The 20,357-nt window shown below is 41.4% G+C and overlaps 1 protein-coding gene across 1 annotated transcript in view; it reads left to right on the top strand.

Annotated features, from left to right (window-relative positions):
- The first annotated feature begins 4,782 nt into the window (after positions 1-4,782).
- LOC132823073 (polycystin-2-like protein 1) overlaps positions 4,783-20,357 on the top strand; it is a 59,820-nt gene continuing 44,245 nt past the window's right edge. The window contains exons 1-5 of the mRNA XM_060836614.1: positions 4,783-4,846; positions 7,384-7,485; positions 9,512-9,642; positions 13,949-14,199; positions 16,130-16,354. Of these exons, the coding sequence (XP_060692597.1) occupies positions 4,783-4,846; positions 7,384-7,485; positions 9,512-9,642; positions 13,949-14,199; positions 16,130-16,354 (773 nt within the window). The remainder of the gene's footprint in view (positions 4,847-7,383; positions 7,486-9,511; positions 9,643-13,948; positions 14,200-16,129; positions 16,355-20,357) is intronic.

Genomic DNA, 20,357 nt, shown 5'->3' with positions numbered 1-20,357 from the left:
CAGGTCCTTGGACTCCTCCACCGGCAGAACACAACTACACGACGGCTGGAGGAGGAGCGCCTCATCTTCCGCCTGGGAACCCTCCAACCACAAGGTATGAATTCAGATTTCTCCAGCTTCCTCATTTCCCCTCCCCCCACCTTGTCTCAGTCGGTTCCCTCAACTCAGCACCGCCCTCCTAACCTGCAATCCTCTTCCTGACCTCTCCGCCCCCACCCCACTCCGGCCTATCACCCTCACCTTGACCTCCTTCCACCTATCCCACCTCCATCGCCCCTCCCCCTAGTCCCTCCTCCCTACCTTTTATCTTAGCCGGCTTGGCTCTCTCTCTCTTATTCCTGATGAAGGGCTTATGCTCGAAACGTCGAATTCTCTATTCCTGAGATGCTGCCTAACCTGCTGTGCTTTGACCAGCAACACATTTGCTACTGTGATCTACCCAACCTTATGGAATCTTGCGCAATCTAGTTCTGGTTTATAATTGCTTGCATCCACTTTCCAGAAATACCAACTGCATCCATAATACTTATGAACCACAATTGTAAAGTCCAGCAGAGTAACGTCAATGACTGACCTGCCAACCAATCTAATAAATGGAAATTGAAGGTGTGTACTTGTTACAAGAGTAGGATCATTCCTATCATGTGTCAGGTCACTCTGTGAACCAGTCCTAAGGCAAAGCGTTTCCTGATGAAGGGCTTATGCCTGAAACGTCGATTTGCATGCTCCTTAGATGCTGCCTGACCTGCTGTGCTTTTGCAGCACCACATTCGCGAGTCCTCGGGCAAGACAAGCCAAAGGAAATTTACCAACACCAGCAAATAATGGTAAATGGTAATGATTTAGCTGCACAAACGTATCAACATTCATACTTGAGTATCAACTTAGCCATTAGCTAATTGGATTAAACAACCAAGTTGTGTCATACAATCTTAGAGTCATAGACATGTACAGAATGGAAATAGATCCTTTAGTCCAACTCGTCCATGCTGACCAGATACTTTAAATTAATCTAGTCCCACTTTCCAGCATTTATCCCATATCTCTCTAAATACTTCCTATTCATAAACCCATTCAGATGCCTTTTAAATGTTGTAATTGTACCAGCCTCCATGACATCCTCTGCAAGCTCATTCCATATGTGCACTACCCTTTGCATGAAAAGTTGCCCTTTAAGTCCCTTTTAAATCTCCCCCACTCTCACCTACGCCATCTGAGTGTGGACTTCCCTACCCTGGGGAAAGACTTTGACCATTCACCCTCTTGATTTTATAAATCTTTATAAGGTCACCCCTCAGACTCCTTTGCTCCAGAGAAAACAGCCCCAAGTCTATTCAGCCTCTCATTATAGCTCAAATCCTCCAACCCTGGGAACATCCCTGTAAATCTTTTCTGAACCCTGTCAAGTTTCACAACATCTTTGCTGTAGCAGGAATACCAGAATTGAATGCAGTTTTCCAAAAGCGACCTAACCAATGTCCTGTACAACTGCAACATGACCTCCCTACTCCTATCCTCAGTGCACTGATCAATAAAGGTAAGCATACCAAACGCCTTCTTCACTACCCTGTCTGCCTGTGAGTCTGCTTTCAAGGAACTATGAACCTACACCCCAAGACCTCCTTGTCCAGCAACACTCCCCAGGACCTTACTATTAAATGTGTAATTCCTGTCTTGATTTGCCTTTCCAAAATGTAGCACCTCACATTTATCTAAATTAAATTCTATCTGGCATCCTATGACAAACTGGGCAAGAATTTTGCCTAATGCTTTAAAAGTCTAATGAATCATTGCAATGTTTTTATACCAATTGGTCTTGACATTGCTGTTACAGCTGTCACCTTCTCAAGATCATGCAAAAACATTTTGCTGTCAATGGATTTTCTATGTACTTGACTTCAGGCATCTTCAATTGCAATTTTTCTTGTTCAGCTTCAGTTTCATCTGGTGAACTGTGTGTGGCAGCCAGACTGGATTTTGATTGTCTCCACATCCACAAATTAGCAAGTCATCCACTTTGCCTTCTACATCAGAAACATCACTAATCATCTCATGCTGTCTGCACTGTTACTCCTCTGGAGCTATGGAAATACAAAATGGCATGTATTTCCCAAACAGAATCCAGATGTAATTAAAAAGCTGTTGTTTTCATCCAGCTTCACTTTTCAGTGACTGTCCTTCACATCTAGAGTAGTGCAGATTCTTGTCTTGGCAAATTGTGACAAAATTCCTTTTATGGTTCACATGGGGAAGTGAGCTGTTCGAGGCTTTGTTCATACTCTTTGGATAAAGTTAAGGATCACACAACACCAGGTTATAGTCCAACAGGTTGATTTGGAAGTACTAGCTTTCAGAGCACTGTCCCTTTGTCAGATAACTAGCGGGGTAAGATCATAAGACACAGAACTTATAGCAAAATATCACAGTGTCATGCAAATTAAAACAATATATTGAACAAACCTAGATTGATGTTAAGTCTTTCATCTTTTAGAATGGGTTGCAGGTTTTGGTTCATTAATATGTAAATCCCAGAACTTCTTTTTAAGTCACATTCTCGAGATAACTTAAGGTTTTCAAAAAAAGTGACATCTCAGCTCAGAAATTGTATTAAAAGTGTGAGGTTAGAGTCTGTCTGTATCCCAATCTTGAGTCAGACTGGTTCTATTTCTAAAGTAGTAATTTATAAAATGTTACATGGATTGACTGTCAGCAGATTGTTTGCTTTTGGAGCAAAAACAGAATTATCTGCAAATCCAAATTCACCAAGTGCGAGTGCGCACATAGGTTTGTGGAGGTCATGATGTTGCACAACAAACCAGAGTCTATCTGGTAATTTTCTTAACCTGATGGTCTCCTCTACAGTCACCATTTCAACATCTATTGACCCCACATTGGACATGTCTTATTTTCTTTTGCCTCCACAATATTTGCATCCTGCCCTTTGTCTGTGATCGTTCTGCCCTATGATCCTGGAATGTCTATAAACATAATGCAAGGCCTGGTGTGTTTTGCCATAAAAATGATTTAGCTGCTGATTTACGACCTCAGTGCTTCGATTCATGGCAATTGCTTTCTGAAGAGTATATTTCTCCTCTCTCAATAGATATGCTCTCACACCAGGATCTCTCATATCTAACGCAAAACCTAGATTTAATTAGATTATATATTAGCTATGCAAGGTTTCTATGAACTGTGTCAATGAAGTCACATATCAATCATTGGCCTCTTTTCAGTTTGGGCCTCAATATTGAACCTGCATTTTTCATAAGTTACATTCATTTGGAGTTCAAAGCTTGCCTTCAAGGCTTTCAAAATCTCTGCTCTATGTTTTTTCTCCTGTTCTTCAGAGATTTTGGATCATTTACACTTTGAAACAATCTCTTCTCAACAGCAATAAAAGTGCATTAAGTGGATCTTTGCCTTTTTTTCATGTTGCCCATTTATATGTAAAAACTGTTAGAGGCTCAGTGGCTAGCACTGCTGTCTCACAGCACCAGAGACCCGGGTTCAATTCCTGCCTTGGGCAACTGTCTGTGTGGAGTTTGCACATTCTCCCTGTGTCTGTGTGGGTTTGCTCTGGTTTCCTCCCACAGTCCAAAGATGTGCAGGTTAGGTGAATTGGCCACACTAAATTGCCCATAGTGTTAGGTGTAGGGGAATGGGTCTGGGTGGGTTGCTCTTCAGAGGGTTGGTGTGGACCGAAGGGCCTGTTTCCACACTGTAAGAAAAAAAATTTCATATCCCCTTTTATTTTAACAAGTGCTTAGAGAGGAACAGTTGCAGCCACTGTGTCATACCCAGTATAGCTGTGGCACATTTCTAAGGTCCTTTTCAGCAGCTTTCAGTGGCAGTGTTCACAGCTCCCAGCATTCCTCTGTCTTTCTATCTGTCAGTAGCTGTCTTTTATACAGCTTTCCATTGTACAATCTCGCCTCCGTCTGATGCCATATTATGAGTTCAACCCAGGACTCCACCTGTCTTAATGTGTCCTTTATTGGACTAGCTGCAAGATGTCTCCGGGGTCACTACCTGAGATAAAGGTTACATAACCACAAGGCACACTGTTATAATTCTGCAGCTCTATCTCAAACAGCAGCAGTAAGGAGATATGGTGGTGAGGCCTGGCTATTTTGTGGTCAGTGTTCTCGTCAAAACTGAACGCGAATACTTGTTTCGCCATAAGTCCTAGATTAGTGCTATTGGAAATCTGAAATAGAAACAGAAAATGCTGGCGAAACTCTGGTAGTATCTGTAGAGAGAGAAAAACAGAGTTCTGAGTCCAAAGACTCACCTTCAGAACTACGAGACATCAGTGGGAGAGGGAAATTTTACATGTGAATGAAGATATTAGTAAATGGGATTAAGATGATTCAGTTCAATGATCACTACAACAAAAGTTCAAACCATTACCAAAATAAAACTATAAACGCAGCTACCTTAGTCATTTGATCTGATGGATAATTCTGATACACAGGAAGTAATCCTCCCTCTCGCCTGCAAAGAACAAGCTGAGGTTGGAGGTTGAGGTGAGTTTTGCAGGGGGAAAAATATGGTCTCCAGCCATCGACAGTGTCGCTGTGACTCCTTGCCTGGATGGCTGTCGCTATCGCCTAAAATCCCGCACTGGAAGATTCGCAAGTGGAACCCGGAGTCCGAACCCTGGTTTAAACCAGCAACAGCTGAATAATCGTTAACCGCAGCTGCAAATATACTGAGTGCAGAAGCAGCGTTACCTCTGGACCCCAGGCTGACCACTAACACTGAAGCTCCGAGCTAGGACTTATGGCGAAACAAGTATTCGCGTCACTGGCCTCCAAACTGAGGAAAAGGGGCATCGCAGCTAAAGGTAAAGTGACTATACACAGGAGTAGCTACTCATCAAGAATCATTTTGCCCTGTTCAGTGGAAATGTAAACCACAAAAGTTGTTACTTTTAATGTTTAACCAGTACTAAGCCACCCTTCATTGGTTTGACCGTTTCTTTGTGAAGGCCTTGAAATATATGTCATACAATGATCTATAAAGAAATGGCAGATGGGAATCGATATGGGCAAATGCGAGGTGAAGCATTTTGTAAGATCCAATTCTAGAGTGAACTAGATGGTAAATGGAAAAGCCCTGGGGAACATTGATGTACAGAGAAATATGGGTGCTCAGGTCCATTGTACCCTGAAGGTGGCAACACAGGTTGATAGAGTGGTCAAGAAGGCATACAGCATGCTTTCACAATAGCGTCATTTAAGATGTATCTAGACAGATACATGAATAGGCAGAGAGCAGAGGGATACAGATCCTTGGAAAATAGGCGACAGGTTTGGATAGAGGATCTGGATCGGCGCAGGCTTGGAGGGTCAAAGGGCCAGTTTCTGTGCTATAATTTTCTTTGTTCTTTGTTTTTTTTAAGGGTATCATCTGTTCATTTGCACATATGCTAATGTTGGGGAATGGACATTTCTATTGCATTAACTGTATTCTGTTCAGAGCATTTAAGAGGACATCATTCAACTTCAAGTCTAAGGAGATGTTAGGAATGATATGTAAAGGCAAAAAGAAGGAATGCCAGATTGTGGAGCAAAGGAGATTGCAATGGAATAGAGAGCTTACAGTGTTGTGGGCCTGGAAGAGTTTACAAAAAGGAAAGAAGTAGATCATTGAGAGATTTAAAATTTGAGAATTTCAAGTGAGGTGTTTTAGGAAACTGGCAGCAAATGTGAATAAACGGGGAAAGGGGTAGAGTCATTGGACTCAGTTTGACCCTATTACTCTGCTACTGATGCAGCCAGACTGGCTGAATTTCTCCAGCATTTTGTTTTATTTTCAGATCTTCATCCATTATATTTTGCTTTTATTTGAGTGATGGATGAATTTATGTTAGTGTTAAATAAGATATGTGCATCAGTCTTTAATGGACTTAAGATACAAAGGATAAAGCCAGAGGAGGCTCACCAGGACAGCATTGGAATACTGTCATTGAGACTGGAGGTGAAAAAGGCGGGGATAGGGATTTCAGTAGTAACTAGATTGAGATAATGGCAGGGGAGGATAATGTTGCAGAGTTGGAAGTAGGCAATCTTTATGATGAAAAGGAGACTGGATTAAAAATTTAGCTCTGAGTCATATGGGATTTTGAAATTGCAAATCTACCCCAGCACAAGAAAATGACTAGACATTGGAATTGATTAGAGGGATGGAAAGAGCTCTTCATTGGCCATTGAGCTGAGCTTATAATTCTGCTTCTGCCACCCAAATATAGTGTGACTTACTGAATGTTCCCAGCTTTTTCTGTTTCTGCTTTATTTTGTGTTGGTGTTTACACTCCACACGAGTCTCCTCCCATTTTTGGCCCCACATCTCCATCTCCACCATAGCCCGATAATCGTGTTGATTTGAGTAGTTTCCTTTGGAAAGTTTCTAAACTATCTGACTAAGTCATTTACTGAGGCTACAAATGCTCCATTTATATCACACTGCACTATTTGATTAGGGTTGGGAATGCAGTGTTTGAGAGTGTGTTGGAGACAGATTAACTTGGCTTTCAAAGGGAAATGGATCATTTCCTGAAGAGGAAATTATTGCAGAGCTAAGGGAAAAAGGTGGGGAGTGTTAGTTGCAGAGAGCTGGCACATAGGCTGCAGGCTCTGATGTGCTGAAATTATTCTATGATTAAGGGATTGATCAATATTTTCCTGTTGTATTTATTGGTAACCATCAGCACTTGCAGCCCCTAGTTTTGGATTATACCTTGAGCTCTCTCATTCTCTCCATATTAAATCTGTCCAACCATTATCAATTTTAAGATCCATATAAAATCATTTCTATGCCTTCACATGTCTAAAGATAAAAGCCTTATTTCCCTAAGCTATAAACACTTAATTCTGTGATCATATTAACATATCTTGAGTACTTTCTCCGTATAATAATATGTCCTTATTATTGAAGAGGACCAACACAGTCCTCAAAATGCAGTCTGACCAGATCATTCACAAGTCTAACAATCTTTTTAATTTTGTATCCCTGGAAATAAACCCCATGTTCATATTTCATTATCTTGCTGAACTATGAAGCTATTTTTAGTGTTTTGTTTACATGTATGCCTAGATCTTTTAGCTCTTCTACTGCACTCCATTAATTTGGCTTTCTAATGATAATGTCTTCTCTTTTCCATTTAGAAACTTTAGAACAGGCAAATAAAAGAGAATCTTATCGAATTATGTCTGAGAAATGAAAAGCCATGTGTAGCCATTGCAACATCCATTAAGCGTTCCTTGAATATTTAGCACAAATATATATGGACCAGATCAGGGTTCATTGCAGTTCAGTTGCTTCTTTCACAATTTGCATGACATTATGATTCAATAACTTTTTTTGTTTGTTTCACATCAGATGCAGCTGAAGCTAAGTTCTTGCATAAAAGGGATATAAACCCGAAATCTACCCTGCGCGAGTTTTTTCTTTATTTAGTTTTCCTTTTGGATCTATCTATATGTAAGTGTCAAAACACATTAGATATTTTCTAATACATTTATGGTCAATCTGATTAGGGATAGACTGTATTTGATTTTAAATAATTTGATGGTTACGTGGTTAGGTAAGATGTTGACAGATCTATAATTTGATGCTTAATGCCATAATGTAGATGTGCATTGGATACCAATGCCCTGAATCATTATATGCTGAGGCCCTTTGAACACGTGATACACTTAATATGATCAAGACTGTAACACTGGCTAGCTCATTGTGTGGCCTCATTGTATAAAGACCCCATACTATGGTCTAGACATCTAAAGAACTTCTAAAAGCTCAGTATTCATCAAGTACTGCAGTGGAGTCCTTTTTGCTTAGTTGGGGCTTTATGATAGACAGTTCTTGTAAAGAATGGATGCCAAAAGTTGCTGTGCTCCGTTCACCTATTTCACAACCAGAATAAAACTTATTGAGAATCTCTTGCAGCTCAGGCAATTGTTGCCACATTATTGAAGTTACAAGTAATCCAGAGGAGAATGAAGGATGTAAGACTTTAAATGATCAATTGGAATCTGCCCTTGTACATCTAGTTATGTTCAGACCTACATGTAGACCTGTTAAAAGTAATTTACAAGCAGAGACTGATTCTCCAGCAATATGAGCTGAGAACTGAGCACAATAGGATTGCCCAGATCCGGAAATTTTTTCTATGCTGGATCTGCTAGAATCTAATAGGAAAACTGTTGTGTTTTATTAAATGTCACTAGAACAAGCAGCAATAGATGATTCAACAATAGATGAACCTGCTTTGTACAGTTTTATCATGTTGTGCCAGGCAATGTGCTTTCCTAAGGAAGACTATAGCAATATCAGTGTGGCTTGCACTTTTAAAAGGTTCAATCTGTTCTATCATTTTCATCCCCTTCAAATCCATTCCTTCCCTTTTGAGATGCTACAAAGAGTTTCTTTTCGGAGTCAGCCCCGGAAAAGGGGTAAGGCTGCATTCATTTCTGTGAATTCCTTTGAGTACTTAAGTACTCAACATAGGATAATTGATCAGAATTGGATCAGGGTTGTCCCAAAGTAGATTAGGAGGTCTCCAGCACTGAAAAGCTTGAGTAAATCACTTTTTAAGTGTTTTAGTAAATCATTTTTTTAATCAATAATATTGGTTAAAAGGAGAATTGAATAACTTTTACGTTTAACAGTGGTTGTTTTGAAGTATCATTAAAATTGGTAAAACATCATTTAGTTTTAGATACTGAAATGGCTCAGCACAAAAATAGGTCTTAAAAAACTTAAAAGCATGACAAGCAATGGGGTAAAGGTTTACCAGATTACTTCCACTAATTGTGGATTCAATCCTATGCTGTTACTAAGCAAAATCACAAAAATAAACAGTTTTAAAATCAAATAAAATTTACAAATGAAATACATATGATGAGGAAATATGCTCTGAGAAATTATCATGATGGGTGGCACGGTGGCTCAGTGGTTAGCATTGCTGCCTCACAGCGCCAGGGACCAGGTTCGATTCTAGCCTCAGGCAACTGTCTGCATCGAGTTTGCACATTCTCCCCGTATCAGCGTGGGTTTCCTCCGGGTGCTCCGGTTTCCTCCCATAGTCCAAAGATGTGCAGGTTAGGTGAATTGGCCATGCTAAATTATCCATAGTGTTCAGGGGTGTGTCGGTTAGGTACATGAGTCAAGGATAAATATAGAGTAATGGGTTTGGGTGGGAGACTCTTCGGAGGGTCAGTGCGGACTTGTTGGGCCAAAGGGTCTGTTTCCACACTGTAGATTCTAATGATCATCTGAAACTTGAATTTCAAAGTTAATTTATTGCCTTAAGATAAAGATATTATGTTGATTTTTCAGTATGTGAGCCACAAGACAGATTAAAAGCGTTACTAAATTTTGCTGCTCGCATTAAAGTGTAGGAATTCAGGCTTCTATACACAATGTATGCATAGAGTCGTAGAGATGTACAGCATGATTCATTGCTAGTGATATCAAATACATCTTTTCAGCTTCCTTTCTTTTGCAGTAACCTTTGGAATGGTCAATACCAACATGTATTTCTTCACCAAAGTTATGTCTGAACTCTTCCTGGAAACAAAATCCTTTATCAATGGCATAAACTTCAAAACAATAAGAAATATAGAGAACTTCTGGGAGGTATCAAGTAATCCTAAATAAGATACATACTTCTAACATGATCTTCTACTGGTACATTAATAGTCCATTGCGAAATGGAAGAAGTAAGAGTCTTGGGTTATCTCAATTGAGAAAAGTAGACATGGTTAAAGGAGATAGCAAGCCTTGGAGGAGTGTTTATTGAACAAAGTCTTTGCTGATTACATGGAAACTATCTATTTTAGTGTTTTTCTAAAATGTAGAAATGCATGAGGAACATAAACTACTTGAATCAGATCTCCACCAGCCCCACATCCCATCACTGGCAAAACTGTTTCACTGTCAGAGGTTATGGGGTGACCTAATACAGATTTATATAATCATAGGGGGGCACAGATAAAGTGAATAGCAAAGTTTTTTTACCCTAGGGTTGAGGAGTCCAAATGTAGACAGCATAATTTTAAGGTGAGAAGAGGAAGATTTAAAAGGGTTCCAAGGAGCAACTTTTTCATACATAAGGTGGTTTCTATGTGGAATGAACTGCCAGAGCTAGTGGTTATTGCAGATACAGTTAAAACATTTAAAAGACATTTGGACAGGTAACTGAATAGGAACAATTGAGAGAGATATGGGCTAAGTACAGGCAAATAGGACAAATTTAATTTGGGGAAACTTGGTTTGGTTTGACCCTACTGTCGCACCTGAGGCATTAATAGACAGTCATAAAGCAGTATTTGGAAATCGCCTTGGGAATATTCATGAGTGTGGTGAGAAGTCTTCACAAAACTTCAAAGAATGCTGTATTATCATGTTTCATTTCTCGTTAAATGGGAAACAGTTGGAAGACAAAGTATTCGCGTTAATCTTGCTTACTCTAAGTAATCATTATTTGCCAGAATTTCTTGGCAAAATAATAATGAATGAGGACCCTACTAAAATTATCATTCATTTTTAAAATAGGAATCTTTGAAAAACTTAAATTTAACACTTTCAATGAAATATACCTGAGTACACCCAACATTCTGTAACGTAAAAGTCAAAAATCACATGACACCAACTTATAGTCCAACAGGTTGATTTGAAACCGCAAGCTTTCATAGCTCCCACTCCTTCCTCAGCCAGCTCGAGAGAGAGAGAGAGAGAAAACATTGGACACAGAATTTATAAGTAAAAGATCAAAAGGTCAGATGATGTTTGCGTATTTATTGAACAAGCCTGGATGGCTATTAAGTCTCAGTTAAAATGGAGGTGCAGGTTTCTATTGATTAATATGTAAATCCCAGAATATTTTCTCACAAAGCCTGAAGTTATCTTGGGGCAGTGGCTTGAAAGAAAAATCTGGGATGCTTCAGAAACTAACTTATATATACCCAGATTAGACTTTTTATTTACAGCATCATAAGTTATCAAAAACTCTTCTGACTGATACACAAACCTCATGAGCTTTAACTGTCAACTTCCTCTGCATGGACCTGTTTGCCTTCAGCTATTTCATTTGTTTTGCTACCAAAAGAGACATGAAGAATGACTCCACATCCTTTGCCTCAAATGTTGGTACAGCTTGTCCAAGTTCTAACATTTCTTTACTGGACTTTAGATTATTTTTTTACTTAGATTAGATTACTTACAGTGTGGAAACAGGCCCTTCGGCCCAACAAGTCCACACCGACCCGCCGAAGCGCAACCCACCCATACCCCTACATATACCCCTTACCTAACACTTCGGGCAATTTAGCATGGCCAATTCACCTGACCCGCACATCTTTGGACTGTGGGAGGAAACCGGAGCACCCGGAGGAAACCCACGCAGACACGGGGAGAATGTGCAAACTCCACACAGTCAGTCGCCTGAGGCGGGAATTGAACCCAGGTCCCTGGCGCTGTGAGGCAGCAGTGCTAACCACTGTGCCACCGTGCTGCCCTAAATATGACCAGGGTTTTTCTGATCAGCGTCTTCTAATGCACCTAAGTGCAGCCTTTTCAGCCGGTGTTATCTTTCTTAATGTCTTCTCTTAATGATTTGCTCAATCTGAATCTCTAGTTCCAGCCTCTTAAATGTTCTTTCACTCTCCTTTTCCTCAAGTTCAATTATTTTAAGTTCAATTTCACGCTGCTTTAGTTGCAGTTGAATTCTTAATGACTCAAGTGACTTACCACTTAATGTACCTCGCTACTCTTATGTACCCATCAGTCCCAAATGCTGTTGCAAATATTCCTTATTTCTGCTTTACTAGCTTTTTCAAGAAGTTCCGACATAAACCAAAGAACAGCACAGGAACAGGTCCTTTGGCCTTCTAAGCCTGCATCAACACATTTTGCCCTTCCATACTAAAATTATCTTCATTTACAGGACCTGTATCCCTCTATTCTCTTCTTATTTATGTATTTGTCCAGGTGTTGTGTTTGTTTCCACTGCCACCTCTGGCAACACATTCCAGGCATTCACCGCCCTTTGTGTGAAAACATGTGCTTCACACATCTCTTCTAAACTCTGCACCTCCCCCACCCCTGTGACACCTTGAATCTGTGTCCCCCAGTAATTGACCCCTCCACCTTGAGAAAAAGCCTCATACTTTCCACTCTATCCATGCCATTCACAGTTTTACAAACTTCTATCAGGTCGCCCCTCAACCACCTACATTCCAATGAAAACAAACCCAGTCCATCCAACCTTTCTTCATAGCTAAAATCCTCCATACCAGGCACCATCCTGGTCAACCTTTTCTGTACCCTCTCCAAAGCATCCAAATCCTTCTGGTAGTGTGGTGACCAGAACTGTATGCAATATTCTAAGTGTGGTCTAATTATGCAGCATAACTTGTCTATCCTTATATTCAATGCACCTTCCAATAAAGGCAAGCATGCCATAGCCCTTTGTTTTAATGCCTTATCTACCTGTGCTGCCCTCTTCAGTGATCTGTGAGCCTGCACACCTAGATCTAAATGCTTATCAATATTCTGCTATTTGCTGTATAGTTTCCAGCTGTACTTGACCTTCCAAAATGCATCACCTCACCTTTGTCCAGATTAAACTCCATCTGCCGTTTTTCTGTCTGTGCCTCCAACTGATCTACATCCTGTTTTATCTCCTGACAATCCTCCTCACTGTTTGTAAGCCCACTAATCTTTGTATCGTCTGCAAACTTACTAATTAGACCAACTACAATTTCCTCCAAATCATTTATGTAGACCATGAACAGCAGAGAGCCCAGCACTGATCCCTGTGAAACACCACTAGTCACAGACCTCCAATCCGAAAAACATCCTTCCACTGCTCCCTCTATAGCTGAGCCACTTCTATATCTATCTTGCCAGCTTGCCCCTGATACCATGTAACTTAACCTTTTGTACCAGTCTGCCATGAGGGACCTTGATAAAGGCTTTACTGAAGTCAATATAGACCAAATCATCCACTTTTTCTTTATCAGTCATTGAGGCAGCATGGTGGCTCATTGGTTAGCAATGCTGCCTTACAGAACCAGGGACCTGGGTTTGATTCCAGCCTCGGGCCACTGTCTGTGTGGAGTTTGTACATTCTCCCCATGTCTGTGTGGGTTTCCTCTGGGTGCTATGGTTTCCTCCCACAGTCCAAAAATGTGCAGGTTATGTGAATTGGCCACACTAAATTACGCATCGTGTTATGGTGCATTAGTCAGGGGTAATTGTGGGGTAGGGGAATGGGTCTGGGTGGGTTACTCTTTGGAGGGTCGGTGTGGACTTGATGGGCCAAAGGGCCTGTTTCCACACTGTAGGGACTCTAATCTTTATCACCTCCTCAAAAAAGACTCAATCACATTAGTGAGGTATGACATCCCCTATACGAAAACATGCTGTTCATTGCTAATAAGTCAATTTGCTTCTAAATGTATATAGGTCACAATTTCACCAGGTTATTCATTTCCCCTCCCCCCAACTCGGCATCGCCCTCTTGAAATGTCCCACCTGTCCACCTTCCTTCCCATCTATCCACTTCACCCTCCACTCTGACCTATCAACATCATCCCCCAGCTTCATCTACCTGTCACATTCCCAGCTACCTTCCTCCCAGTCCCACCACCCCCACTCCCAATTATCGCTCAGCCGCCTTGGGCCCTCCCCTCGTTCCTGATGACGAGTTGATGCTCAAAACATCAACTCTTCTGTTCCTTGGATGCTGCCTGACCAGCTGTGCTTTTCCAGCACCATCCCTTCCAACTCTGATCTCCAGCATCTGCAGTCCTCACTTTCTCCAAATTGGAATGTACTGTTCAGTAACAATCTGTGTAGCAAAATAAGAGGGGGAGAAAAACTAAAGGTGAAAATGATTTTTATGCATTAATTATAGACTTCATAAAATTGCTATTTTCAGTATACAGAGGGACCACTCCTGGATAGTCTTTACTGGAAAGAATGGTACAATGGCCAGCCTTTGTATCAAGGCGAGAACTACATATATTATGAGAATATCCTTTTAGGACACCCTCAAATTCGACAGATAAGAGTGCGCAACAATAGTTGTTCAATTCATGAATATTTTCAGAAGATGTTTAAAGATTGTTATGATGCTTATACATTTGGAAATGAGGATCAATCACCATTTGGCCCTAGAAGTGGATCAGAGTAAGTTCTCTTTTTTCAGCTATACGTTTCTAAAGTCATTTTGATAGATTTTGTTTTTGTAACTTTAAAATCAAAACTTAAATTTATTTAGAGTCTGTTGTACAGCAACAACAACAGTATTTATTTGTCTAGTGTCTTTAACATGATAAAACATTCCCATGTGCCAATTTAATACAGCTTTTGATGTGTTTGCCTCCAACAGCAACATCTGTGCTGGTGAAGGTTGTGTTGGTATGAAATGGCACAGTATCTTGAGATGGTAGTGCATCCTGTGAGTTTTCCAGTATAGCAGGAGCTCTGGTCTATTCCTGTTCTGTTGCTGCATCTGGTGGAGTAACATGGTTTAATTGAAATAACTGGTTGTTCAATCCAGTTCTGTTTTCTTCCTTTGTCAGGAACTTTCAATAAAATTAAAGACCACACCCAGCACATGGTCCTGGGAATGTGGTACACAACCATGACTTTGCTCAATTTATATAGTATTCACATCTGCCTTTCCCTCAGTAACAGGCTATTCTGTCATTATACAGACCAATTTCCATAGCCCCCTCTTAGATTACTGTCATGACAACAATGAAAGCCTCACTTCCTTGATGGCCCTTGGCATTCTAAGCATGCTGTTCCCACAAGCACTGACAGGTGCTGTGCCACTCCTTCCTGACATCCCTCTTCACTAGATGTGCCAAGTGGGTGATCCATCCTGAGATACCTCACATCACAGATGCTAGTCTTCACACATTCACTTCATGTGATATCGAGACATAGCTGAAGGCACAAAGGGAGTGGACCTTGAAAACATTCTGGCCATAGTCATAAAGACTGAAGCTCCAAAACTGGCCATACCCCACTAGCTTCTACCTGATAATATGGAAATTACCCGGGTATGTCCCCTGCACAAAAGGAGGATAAATTCAAACCTGGCCCCTATGGATCTACTCTTGATCATCAGCGAAGTGTTGGAAAAGAGTCATAGACAGTGTCATCAGGAGACACTTGCAAAGTAATAGCTTGCTCACTGACGTTCATTTGAGTTCTTCCAGGACCACTCTATGTATTCTAAACATAGGAGATAAAAGAGTTCCAGAAATGACGTCAAAGTGACTGTCCTTAACATCAAGGCCATAATCACCAATTTGGCATCATACTTTAGTAAAATTAGAGTCAACTGGATTGAGAGAAAACTCCCACCTGTTTGAAATCACACCTACCACAAAGAAAAATAGTTGTGGTTGTTGGAGGTCAGTCATCTCAGCACTGGGAAATCACTGCGCCAGTTTCTCAGGGTTATATCCTAGCCTCAACTATCTTCAGCTGCTTTATCGAGGATTTTCCATCCATCATAAGGTCAGAAATGGTGATGTTCATTAATGATTGCACAATAGTCAAAACCATTTTTAGTCCTCAGAAACTGAAACAATTTATGCCCAAAAAGTGCAGCAAGACCTGGCCAATATCCAGGTTTGGGCTGACAATTGGCAAATAACGCAAGTCAAAATTAGAGTGGTGCTGGAAAAGCACAACAGGCCAGACAGCATCCTAGGAGCAGGAAAATCAACATTTCAGGCAAAAGCCCTTCATTAGGAATTTGTCCGAAACGTCGATTTTCCTGCTCCTTGAATGCTGCCTGACGTGCTGTGCTTTTCCAGCACCACTCTAATCTGGACTCTGATCTCCAACACCTGCAGTCCTCAGTTTTGCCTAAATAACACAAGTGCTTGACAATGACAATCTTCAATATGAGATAATCTAATCATTGCCCCATGTCATTTCATGACATTCTCATTGCTGAATCTACAACAACCAACATTCTGGGAATTTAATATTGATCAGAAACTGACAATTTGAGCACCCCAATCACTGAGGAGGTGAATTTCTTCGGAGGTTTTATTGAATCTGTTATTCTGTCTTTTTTTCTTGAAAATATGAACAGATGGGAATATCGTGCTCCTAATAATGAGTTTGAGCTGTGGCACTGGGGTAGACTTGGTACATATGGCAATGGAGGATACATTTTTGAATTGACAAGGGATAAAGTTGCCACTGCTGGGAAGATTAAACAACTTAAGTCAAAACTTTGGCTTGATAGTGGAAGCAGAGCTGTCTTTATAGATTTTACTGTCTATAATGCAAACGTCAACTTGTTTACTGCAATCAGGTTTGTGAAAATACTTTTAATATTTTTTATGATTGTGATTCACATTATATTTCCACAATTCAATGTTTTTTATGTCACATTAAAATCAATTACTACATCTATGTATTATTCACATCATGTGTAGTTCATCCATAGCCATTATTATACTAATTCCATTCTGTTAAATTTGGTTTCTCTCTTTTCTCTATTGATGGTTATGTGGATACATCACCACAGCAAAAAAAAATCCATGTAAATCAGACCTAATTAACCCTTATTTTAAATCCAGCAAACAGAAATCTGTCTCAACTATGTACAGGTAGCCCTTTAACATCAGCCAATTCAATGCTTTTTTCACTTTTTTTAGGGCCCTTTTTTGAGTTACCTTAGTATTTTGCAATTTTTGCATCACCCCACCTCCCAGATTAGAATCACCCGGTGTTGGGGCACAATTGGAACTGGGAAAACACTCAGGTTTAGCTAGGCCAAAGTAAAATTAATGGAGAAAAGTTATAGTTGATCACCTAACAAATAAAAGAAGCAGAGGCATGGTTTGTAATGATAGCATGCTATGCTGAAGATATTGCAAAAGTAGTAATTCCAACAAGATACACCTCAGTACCTCAAACACAAGAGACTGGAGGTATAAGGAATATTCCAGAGATGCAGTGAAACTGTTATTTTACGTGAATACACCAAAGTCTTTTTTTTATTATGTTACTGTGCCACATTGTACACCTTAGGTGGAGTCTTATTCGTGCCTGAGCAGCTATGGCGAGCTTAGTGGCAGAATTGAATGAGAAGTCTGGTGAGGCCCATCTCGATGTCAAGGGCATCAGCAGCAGTAACAGGATACCAATCAAAGCAGATTATTGTTTGTTAAATACGCTGTTAATGGGCCTACTCTCCTCAACAATATCCAGCTTCCTATCTTGCCAAACATGCCAAACCAGCTCGATGTTGACGATTCTCAACAAGGAAACTAGAATGAGTACCTGGTGGAGTCAGCTCGCAGCTTACTCCAGAGGACATCCGTGTTGGTTACGATCACCCTGCATCTTAAAGTATAACCTACTGGCACCAGCTGCATGCATCCCTTTTCCACATACACTGGCATCCAGAATTTGCCAACTCCTCACAACCATCGTGGCACCTCTCCAATAAATGAGCAGACCACTTAGGAAGCACGGACTCTCATTGCAGGGCGCGTCAGCAACTTGTTTTAAAAGGTCACCGAAGGGTCATTTAACACCCTATGTCAGGCACCCTGGTCAAGGAGTGGACTAAGCTGCGTCTCAGAGCAGCTCACTAACTCTCCTAGTGCTCATTGACTCAGCACCTACCTGCATGCTCAGACCTTCCATACCTTGCCAATTAGTCACCCGAGCTTCAGCTAGAGCTAAAGGCTATCATTGATGTGCTCTTTAGTCTGATTAGTTTCTGTAGACACCAAGTCTGATTTTCATGTTTGTTATTAGAGATCTGTCCATCGGGTAGGGAATACCTGTTCTTTGATATACGACATACTAAGACATCAATCTAACCCTTACTGCATGTGCCAACTGCCTGCATAGCAAACACTGTATACAACCAAATGGGCATTCAAGAAAATGATGGGGTCTAGTCCTGAGATCAGTCAGTGCTATTGGTCAGGGGTCCCAGTGCCATAAGTCATAGCCACAGTCAGTATTCACTTGGAACACTCATGGGCAGTATCTGTCCCAGTACAGTTTGGAGAGTGAGCAATGGTCAATCCTGTGAAACCATTGCAAGCAGGCAGGGGAATCAAATGTTGTCAGTCTTGAAACTTCAAACACAAATGCTCAGTCATATCCAGGGGATGCTCATCGAATTCAATCTGTGGTCAGGGTGAATACGGTCTTGGGGGGTCTGTCCATCAATCATTCAGAAGGGATAGAAGGGAGCCTGTACAGGGAACAGGGTGTCCGTGCCAAATGGGGTAGGGGAGTTGAGGCTTGAGGTGGGGGCTTGCAAAACTGAAAAATTTGAAGAGGTAGCAACAAGGATGGTGACAAGGAATTCGAGATGCAAGGGTATGTGGAGCAGCATCAGAAGGTATGGTGGGATAGAGGTGGAGGGGTTAGTGACAGTAACCACCATTAAGACCTCCGCAGGCAGAATGTAAAGGATTAAGGTGCAATGCTGGGGTTCAGGAGACAGCTAGGAGTGAAGATCAATCTGGTGGTTGTCCACACTGGGGAAATGGGTAGATATAGGCTGTCTGGGTAGTGACATGGAGGCTTGAGGGTGGTATTGTGACGGGTGGCCCAGTGCTGATGATACGAAGTTAGGTGGACAGGCAGGTAGTACTGAGGAAGTGGGGAGGCTACAGAAGGATCTAGACAGGTTGGGAGAGTGGTCCAGGAAATGGCTGATGGAATTTAACGTGAGCAAGTGCGAGGTCTTGCACTTTGGCAAAAAGAATAAAAGCATAGACTACTTTCTAAATGGTGAGAAAATTAGTAAAGCCAAAGCACAAAGGGATCTGGGAGTGCTAGTCGAGGATTCTCTAAAGGTAAACATGCAGGTTGAGTCCGTGATTAAGAAAGCGAATGCAATGTTGTCTCTTATCTCAAGAGGGTTGGAATATAAAAGCAGAGATGTGCTACTGAGACTCTATAAAGCTCTGGTTAGGCCCCATTTGGAGTACTGTGTCCAGTTTTGGTCCCCACACCTCAGGAAGGACATACTGGCACTGGAGCGTGTCCAGTGGAGATTCACGCGGATGATCCCTGGAATGGCAGGTCTAACATATGAGGAACGGCTGAGGATACTTGGATTGTATTCGTTGGAGTTTAGAAGATTGAGGGGAGACTTAATAGAGACGTACAAGATAATACATGGCTTGGAAAAGGTGGACGCTAGGAAATTGTTTCCGTTAGGTGAGGAAACTAGGACCCGTGGACACAGCCTTAGAATTAGAGGGGATCAATTCAGAACAGAAATGCGGAGACATTTCTTCAGCCAGAGAGTGGTGGGCCTGTGGAATTCATTGCCACGGAGTGCAGTGGAGGCCGGGACGCTAAATGTCTTCAAGGCCGAGATTGATAGATTCTTGTTGTCTCGAGGAATTAAGGACTACGGGGAGAACGCTGGTAAGTGGAGTTGAAATGCCAATCAGCCATGATTGAATGGCGGAGTGAACTCAATGGGCCGAATGGCCTTACTTCCACTCCTATGTCTTATGGTCTTATATCTACAGAGAGCTTCATTCTTTTAAATTCACAGGATGAGGGTGTCACAGGCTAGGCCAGTATATATTGCTCACTGTAGCTGCCTAGAGGGCTGTTAAGAGTCAACCACATTGCTGTGGGTCTGGATGCAGATGTAGGCCAGACTAGGTAAGGTTGGCAGCTGCCTACCCTATAGAACACTTGTGAACCAGATGTGTTTTTCTGATAATTGGCAATGAATTCTTGGGTATCATTAGACTCTTAGTTGTAGATTTCTTTTTATTGAATTCAAATTACACCATCTGCCTTGGGAGGATTCAAACCCAGTTCCCCAGAACAGTACCTGGGTCATGAGATTAACAGTCTAGTGATAATACCACTAAGCCATCACCTCCCAGTCCCTTCCATCATGTTCCATTCTCTAGATGCAAAGTGCAACTAGAGAGTGGCTAGGCCATGCCCAAAGTTTTTGGATGAGTGGTGCTGGGTCACTTTGACAGATGAAAGCACAGGACCCATCTCGGTTGGACACAAAGAGATTGAAGCAACAAATGCATGAAGCAGCCGTTTGCAAACCCCAGCTACTTTTAATTTGCAATGTTGTCATTCTCCAGTTGCAGTCAGTTCATATTCCATCTCCTGGGAATGAGCAGGATGCAGTTTTGAGGCAGGCCTCTTATATCTCGGGACACTGTAATGGAACTATACTGAATGCTGGAGTAGGACCTAAAGGCTGCGGAGTGGGAGGCCACTCTCTCCAGGCGCCTGTGAAATTGATAGCCACTCTGAACTTCTAAGCTATTGGCTCCTTCCAGGGAGTGACAGCTGAC

Source organism: Hemiscyllium ocellatum, chromosome 16 (assembly GCF_020745735.1).
Source record: "Hemiscyllium ocellatum isolate sHemOce1 chromosome 16, sHemOce1.pat.X.cur, whole genome shotgun sequence".
Classification (NCBI taxonomy): domain Eukaryota; kingdom Metazoa; phylum Chordata; class Chondrichthyes; order Orectolobiformes; family Hemiscylliidae; genus Hemiscyllium; species Hemiscyllium ocellatum.
The sequence above is the reverse complement of the archived record's forward strand: the minus strand, read 5'-3'. Positions and strand labels throughout refer to the sequence as shown.